This window comes from Myotis brandtii, unplaced genomic scaffold (assembly GCF_000412655.1).
Source record: "Myotis brandtii unplaced genomic scaffold, ASM41265v1 scaffold421, whole genome shotgun sequence".
Classification (NCBI taxonomy): Eukaryota; Metazoa; Chordata; class Mammalia; order Chiroptera; family Vespertilionidae; genus Myotis; species Myotis brandtii.
In genome coordinates, this window is record NW_005366140.1 from 2,656,909 (window position 1) to 2,665,292 (window position 8,384).

At 50.5% G+C, this 8,384-nt stretch overlaps 1 protein-coding gene across 1 annotated transcript in view; it reads right to left on the bottom strand.

Annotated features, from left to right (window-relative positions):
• The window catches only part of MVB12A (multivesicular body subunit 12A), a 5,185-nt gene extending 1,880 nt beyond the window's left edge, over positions 1-3,305 (bottom strand). The window contains exons 1-5 of the mRNA XM_005873883.2: positions 3,140-3,305; positions 2,952-3,050; positions 2,727-2,823; positions 869-995; positions 29-148 (exon numbers count right to left, since the gene is read on the bottom strand). Coding sequence (XP_005873945.1) covers positions 29-148; positions 869-995; positions 2,727-2,823; positions 2,952-3,050; positions 3,140-3,223 — 527 coding nt within the window. The 5' untranslated portion in view covers positions 3,224-3,305. The remainder of the gene's footprint in view (positions 1-28; positions 149-868; positions 996-2,726; positions 2,824-2,951; positions 3,051-3,139) is intronic.
• Positions 3,306-8,384: the final 5,079 nt, after the last annotated feature.

Sequence of the window (8,384 nt, forward strand, 5' to 3'; positions counted from 1 at the left end):
GCCCCCACCCCCGAGCCCAAGGACTCACCTGGGCTGGCTGGGTTGGTCCAAGGACAGGCCCTGCATGTCCCGGCTGAGAGCTCGGGGCTTGGGCACTGGCCGAGGGGCCTTTGCCTTCTTGCACCAGATGGCAAAGCCACCCATGTCCCTAGATGGGGAGGGAGGGAGAGGGGTGTTCTGACCCAAGGCAGAGCCAGGGCTGAGAACAGCGGCCAGGAGGAGAAAGGAGGAACCTGGCTGGGTTGGTCCAAGGACAGGCCCTGCATGTCCCGGCTGAGAGCTCGGGGCTTGGGCACTGGCCGAGGGGCCTTTGCCTTCTTGCACCAGATGGCAAAGCCACCCATGTCCCTAGATGGGGAGGGAGGGAGAGGGGTGTTCTGACCCAAGGCAGAGCCAGGGCTGAGAACAGCGGCCAGGAGGAGAAAGGAGGAACCCGGATCTCTGGGTGACCCCTGCTTTTTGGGGAATTTTCCTTTCAGCATCTCAGTCCACATCTTAAGCAACTGCTGGGGCCCACCACTGTCCTGTGGACTTCAGACACACCAACCCGTTTACCCTCATGACGACCCCACAAGACTAGTACAACTGTCCCTTGTTAAATGTGGAAACTGAGGCACAGAGAGGTGGCAGAAGGGATGACGGCCTCAGGGGAGTCTCTGAGGATCAGAGCGTACACATGGGAGTTGGGGGGCAAGGAAGGAGGCCAAAAGCTGGGGGGAAGCCCGAACTTTCCCCCTCACCCTCTTCTTTCCCCAGGTGTGTTGCCTCTGCTTTTCCCTCTCCTAAGTTCCAAGGGCCCTTCTACTACCTCTCTAACTTTCTAAATAAACTTTCTCTTATAGTTTGAAGGGGGGGAAAAACGCCCTACCCTATTCGAAGGTATCCAGGCACTGTCTTGGTCTTCCCGCTCAGCCGGATATCAAACACAGCTGTGTCCGCAGCTCCCAGGGGCACCAACTTCATACACATGCGCTTCTTCTTAGACACAGAGGCCTCTGGGAGGGTGGGGGGAGTGAGAAGAGGGAAAAGCAGGGAAGGGACCCAAAGATGGCTCCAAGACGACAGTGGCCAAGGCACTGTTTAAGGCAGTCACCGGACGGTGTTAATCTCTCTGGTTAAACCGTGAATGATGGAGCCACAGGAGAGAACCCCATGCAGCCTCTAGGAGCCTTTGGGGCAGGCTCCTCTCTGGTGACAGGCAGGAGCATTCACAGGGTGGCCATGTGCACCACTGTGAGGATGGGTAGCTATGGAATCAGACAGAACTGAGTGCCCATGAGGCAAATCCCACCCAACAAATGTTTCCCTAAAAATGGTTTTTCCCTTTTTAAAGGGGGTGGGGAGTGTGAGAGAGTATGCAGCAGACATCACCTGGCTTGCAAAGCCTAAAATATTTACTATGTGGCCCTTTACAGAAAGTTTGCTAACTCCAGTATCAATAGGTATATCCCAGCGGTTCTCAACCTGTGGGTCGCGACCCCTTTGGCGGTCGAACGACCCTTTCACAGGGGCCGCCTAAGACCATCCTGCATAAAAGGTATTTACATTACGATTCATAACAGTAACAACATTACAGTTATGAAGTAGCAGCGAAAATAATTTTATGGTTGGGTCACAACATGAAGAACTGTATTTAACGGGCCAGAAGGTTGAGAACCACTGGTATACCCTAAAAATCAAATAGGAATGGCAAGACACGGTGGGAGGCGGGGAAAGCCAGATGGTTAGAAAGCAGGGCCGTCAGGGCCAGAAGCGGAGGGGTGCGGAGGGGGAAGGAAGTATCAGCTAACCCGGAGAGGAGTCAGAGTGTGCAAAAGCCTGGAAATGAAAGAAGAGAACTGCGCCTGGTTGGTGTGGCTCAGTGGTTGAGCATGGATCCCCGAACCAGAACATCATGGTTGGATTCCCGGGTCAGGGCAAATGCCCCGGTTGCACACTCGATCCCCAGTAGGGGGCGTGCAGGAGGCAGCCCATGGATGATCCTTTCTCATCATTGATGTTTCCATCCCTCTCCCCCTCTCTAAAATCAATTTTTAAAAATATTTAAAAAAGAGAACTGCGCGCCCTAACCGGTTTGGCTCAGTGGATAGAGCGTCGGCCTGCGGACTGAAGGGTCCCAGGTTCGATTCCGGTCAAGGGCATGCACCTTGGTTTCGGGCACATCCCCAGTGGGGGGTGTGAAATCAATTTTTAAAAATATTTAAAAAAAATAACTGCGCGCCCTAACCGGTTTGGCTCAGTGGATAGAGCGTCGGCCTGCGGACTGAAGGGTCCCAGGTTCGATTCCGGTCAAGGGCATGCACCTTGGTTTCGGGCACATCCCCAGTAGGGAGTGTGCAAGAGGCAGCTGATGGATGTTTTTCTCTCATCGATGTTTCTAACTCTCTATCCCTCTCCCCTCCTCCCTGTAAAAAATATAAATTAAAAAAAGAACTGGGCGTGGTTCAGCTTGGCTGCGGTGTAGGAGCTGTGGTAGTAACAATTACAAAACAGGTCTCTGTTGTTACTCCAGGAGCGACTGTGCCAATTGCACATTTTTACGCAGGGTAGGGCCCGCCACCCGCCCGGGAACAGCTCCGAGTCCTCGGCCAACCCTTCAGCAGCCAGTGAGTCAGGGGGTTGCCGAGGCTCAGAAATCGCGCGTGTCACCCTCCATCCCTCTCCCCGGTCCCCCCTGCAGGGACGCGGACGCACCCCCCACCCCCAGCCTCCGACGCGAGCCTCACTGGAGTCCAGGGGGTCGCAGACCGGGGAGAAGCCCGGCGGGAGGGGGCTCTTGTCCACCAGGACTTGGATATCGGCCACCACGTTCTCCTGCGGATTCTGGGGGTCGAGTGGGGAGAACACAGCGAGTCACGGAGCAGCGGGGACGGCGCGCCTGGCGCAGGGCCCCGCGAATGGACCGGGGGAGTGGGCGGACCCCGGGGTTCCTGGAGGTGGGCGCCTCTTACCTCCAGACCGCCCAGGGTACTGAGGCACAGGAAGTAGCCAGATTTCTGCGCGAAGCTCTTGCCGAAGTTGGCGGGCGCCCCCTCCACGGTGCAGGAGATCTACGGCGGGACGTGGGTCAGCGCCAGGCGCCTGTCCAGCCGCAGCCTCCCGTGCCCCCGTTCAACCCCTGCCCCCCGATGCCGCTCACCGCGCTGAATCCCCGCGGCGGGGGCGCCGAGGCCGACGGCCAGGCCAGGCCAGCCAGAGGCATCGCGTCAGGCCCCGGATCCATCCTTCAAGCCAAAGGTGGAGGACCACCTCGAATTTCGGAGCCGCCGCCCCGCCACAGAGTTCGGAAGGGGTCAGAACTACAACTCCCAGACGGCCCTGCGCTGGCGGGGCCCGTAAAGCGCCGTTTGCGCGTGCTCGGAAAGCCGCAGGCCAATCGCAAGGGGACGCGGAGCCACGGCCCCCAGGCGTCGCCCAGGTGCGCCCGTGAGCAAAGACGTTTGCGGAAAACCGTCTTCTCCTTCCTTCTCACGCCCAGCAACTTCCGCTGGAAATGTCCCGGCTCAGCGCCAGAAGACTCACTCGTTGCAAGCCAGAACTACGTTCCCCAGAAGGCCTTGCGTTATCAGCAGCTGCAGCGATTAGGTTTCAGTTTCCCGGGAAATTTAAGGGAAAAATAGGAAAAACCCACAAATCTAGTTCTGGGAAATCATATCAAAGGAAACTTTCATGGGTTATGCAGCAATTCGTTTAACGAAAAGTACGAACAACCATAAGCCATGAAAACTTGGTATAATTTGAGGACTTGTTCACAGATACAATGAATTGTTTAAAATGAGATTTAAACGTATTTAATATGGAAACATGTTTTTACACCCTTCAGAGGCGGACTATGGAAAATTAGGGACATAATGTAACCTACTCTTCTATATTTACGGTATCATGGGTTGGCCCACTACCTGTTTTTGTATGATCTGTGTGAGCTAAGAATGTGTGTTTTTTAAGCACAGAAGTTTGTTTTTTTGTTTTGTTTTAGAGAGAGAGAGAATGACATCAATTGGTTGTTCCACTTATTTATGCATTCATTAGGTGATTCTTGTATGTGCCCTGACCAGGGAAAAAAACCCATAACCTTGGCATATTGGGATAACACTCCAACCAACTGAGCTACCTGGCCAGGGCAAGAATGGCTTTTTATATTTGTAAATGTTGGGGCAAGAAATCAAAAGAAGAATATTTATTAACACGTGAAATTATATGAAACTCAAAAGTCAATGCCCATAAGAAACATCCTGGGAAAGATGAACCAACAATGAGATACAGGAGTGAACAAACCATGGGTTCCCATTGAAGTACCTCATTAGTCCTGTCAATGAAGAATTTTTTGTGAGTTTATTTGAGCCAAGCTGTCGACAAATGCTGGGAGGCAACATCTCAAAGGATCGAGATGGTGCTCTGGGGAAATGGCAATTTTGCACCTTGGTTTATACATTACAATCAAAAGAGAAGACAGAAGTGTGTTACATGAAATCCATTGGTGATAGATTAGGGAGGTGGGAGAAAGCAAAGTGGGGGAAACCTCTGGTACTAGATCAAAAGCAAAATAATAGACACACACTTGTTTTACTTAGGTGAGTGCAGGATAGTTAACTGCCAACAATAACAATGAGCGGATTTGTGGTCTCCGCAGAGCAGTGCCTGTGCTTTGAGGGGTCTGGAGAAAAGAAAATTACTTTGACATCCTTTTTTAAAAAAATATATTTTTATTTCAGATAGGGAGAGAGAGGGAAAGAGAGATAGAAACATCAATGGTGAGAGAGAATTATAGATTGGCTGCCTCCTGCACACCCTACACTGGGGATTGAGCCCGAAACCTGGCATGTACCCTGACCTAGAACCGAACCCTGACCTAGAATCGAACCATGACCTCCTGGTTCATAGGTTGACACTCAACCACTGAGCCACACCGGCAGGGCTATTTTGACATTCTAATGATATGTTATCATAGATGCAAAAAGACAATAGTCAGGCTCAGTTAAGGTAAAGATTAACTTGTGTCAGGGAAGATACCTACCTAGGATATGACTACCCACCATAAAATGCTTTTAGTTAAAATTTTAATTTCATATCATTCTTTGTGATTACTTTAGGCCTCTGAGTTTGCAAGGCCCAATGCAGGCCTTCCCTGAGCTAGTCAGGTTAGCATGTGGCCCCTTTTCATCCACAGTTCCTCTGCATTAGGAAAAATTTTGGTTCCAAACATCAGAAGTTCCCCAGGTGAAATCTGAAACTGGCCCGCATACACAGAGGACGAGAAGAGATGGGCCACTCCAGATTGTTAATTGGCAGTTTAATAAGCAAGGGAATACACCTGAGGCTTGTCTTTCACGCTGTAGGATGAGTAGATCAACACACCGTGTGCCAGAATCTTAAAAGTTTATACAGAGACCTTATCTGGGTTCAGTCACGTGTACCATCCAGCCGGTCTCAACAACACATTACTCTCTCAAGTTTGTGCATTGAAGTGGCTCCTACTTTGAAAAAAAGTGGGCAGGGAGTACAGCCCAAGGCAGGAGGGGAAGGGAGCCTCTGATGACCTTGGCCCACCTCAAAGGTCACCTGGCCATCACCTCCTCTTCTCTAGCATTTCACCCCTTGTGACCGTCTCTTAGCATCTGACTCGTTCCCCATCTTCTGCAGTGTGCCCTGAGTGGTCAGCAAGGGGTTTCACTAGCATGGACGTGGCTCATTTAGCAGCTATGTCACTGCACTGGAGGCAGATACCATAGCAACAATATAGGCACATGCAAGAGAAAATACAGATTAAGATAACGAATCAGTTGGTTAGAGCATGGTCCAGATATGCCAAGGTTGAGGGTTCAATCCTCGGTCAGGGCACATATACGAATCAACCAATGAATGCATCAACAAGTGGAACAACAAAAAATTGCTTTCTCTCTCTCTCTCTCTCTCTCTTATTCCCCCCCCCCCAGCTCTAAAACCAATAAATAAAAATTTAAAAAAAGAAAAGATAATGATTCCCCAAATGAGTAGCAACTATTTCTTCCATCAAGGGCCCCATGATCTGCCTGGCCAGGTGTGGCTCAATGGTTAAGCATCAACCTATGAACCAGGAGGTCATGGTTCCATTCCCAGTCAGGGCACATGCCCTAGTTGCGGGCTCAATCCCCAGTAGGGGGCATGCAGGAGGCAGCCGATCAATGATTCTCTCTTATCACTGATGTTTCTCTATCTTTCTCTCTCTCCCTTTCTCTCTGAAATCAATAAAAACATATTTTAAAAATAAAACTAAAATAAAGGTTGCTGGGGGAGCCCTGGCCAGGTAGCTCAGGTGGTTAGTTGTACCTATACACCAAGGTTTCAGGTTTAATTCCTGGTCAGGGCACATACAAGAAGCAACTAATGAATGCATAAGTTAGTGGAACAGCAAATCAATATTTTTTTCCTCTCTCCCCTGTTCTCTCTCTCTCTCTCTCTCTCTCTCATCAATAAAATATAAAAATATTTTTAAATAAAACTTGCTGGGTGAATGAAGTTAGGGCTTCCACGGGTACTATAATGTCCTCCAGGCCAACGGAGGGAGCAAAGATGGCAGCCAAATGGTCACACTGTCCCTGGAACCGGAACGAGCTGAGCCAGGTCTGCCCCTGAACCAAAGAGTATCATCCCAACGGGACCACGCTGAGGCGGTCTGCCCCGGCACAGTTTGGGATGTGCAGGTTCTTGACTCGAGCAAGAAAAATTTCAAGACGTGAGTCCAGGTGAAGTGAGAGTAAGTTTATTAAGACTTAAATCAGGGAGACAGAAGGAGGGCCCTTGGAGACAAGATCAGGGTAAGCCTGGGATGAGCTGCAGCCGCCTACTGCTCCCCTGGTAGCAAATCTTGTCAGACCTTAACGTTTAGGATAAAGATATTGACAGCATGCTCCTGAGGAAAGGGGCCGGGGTGCTCAAGGAAGAGCACACACTAACGTCCTTTGTCCTGAGGGTTTTATTTTTATTTTTTTAATAATGCTTTGTTTTTTTTGTTTTTTAACACATTTTTATTGATTTTAGAGAGGAAGGGAGAGAGATAGAAACATCAATGATGAGAGAAAATCATCGATCAGCTGCCTCCTGCACGCTCCCTACTGGGGATCGAGCCCGCAACCCAGGCATGTGCCCTTGGCTGGAATCAAACCTGGGACCCTTTAGTCCGCAGGCCGACGCTCTATCCACTGAGCCAAACCGGCCAGGGCTATTTTTATTTTTGTAAAGACACATTTATTCAGTGTCGAGATCAGACTATTACATTTAGCAATCAATAGCACGGGTGCAAAAGAAAAAATAAAATCTCCGTTAAAACCCCTTGTTGGAATGCTTTCCAGTTTCCACAGAACAGAAACTAAAATAACCTGTTATACAATTAGTCACAGACACAGCCCTCCAGGTTTCCTTGCCCAGCCACGTGAGTATTGTCTAACACGTGTCTTCTTGGTAGCAGCCCAGCCCTGCCACCACTGTGCCTGGCTGAGTTCACACGTCTGTGGTAACCTGTAGCTTCCCTGCCACGTCTCTGGCTCCCCTCTCCTGCTAAGCGTTGTTTCCTGGCAGCAATTAAAACCTTCTGCGCCTGCCATAGCTACAGCTGCTGCTGGAACCGCCACAGCCACCTTGGTTTCGTGGTTTGGCAAAGTATTGACCTCACAACCACAAGGGCCAGAGCTTCTGCCGCCAAAGTTTCCTCCTTTCATAGGCCCAGCATTTGAAGATTGATGGTTGTAATTGCCCAAATCATTGTAGCTTCCGCCACCTCCAGCATTGCTTCCACCTCCCGGGACCCAGGACCCTTCAGTCCACCGCCAAAGCCGCCTCCACCTCCTCCACCTCCTCCACCCCCTCCATTGTTATAGCTGTCATAGCGGCCACTCCCGCCATCGCCACTGCCCTGCTTTCCATAACCCTGTCCACCACTTCCATAGCCTCTGCTTCCTCCAGAGTGACTAGGGCCGCCTCCTCCAATACCACCATCATTACCAAATCCATTATAGCCACCCCCACCGCCACCACAGCTGCCACCACAGCCACCTCGACCACTGAGGTTTCCTCCAAAGTGACCAAAGTTGTCGTTCCCACCACAACCACCACCACGACCACCTCCAAAGCTTCCAGAACCACGTCAGCCTCTTCGGCTGGAGGAAGCAGGGGCCATCTCTTGCGTAGATGGGGCTTTCCTTCTTCGCAGTGTGGTCATTCACAGGAGGGTATTTCTGAATGACAACCTTGCCTACAGAGTCACGGCCAGCAAAGGGTACAAAAGCAAAGCCTCTCTTTTTGCCACTGACTGCCTCAGTCAGTCATGATTTCAATCACTTCCGTTTTCCCGTACTGTTCAAAATAATCTCTTAGGTGGTGTTCTTCAGTGTCTTCTTTTTAAAAAAAAA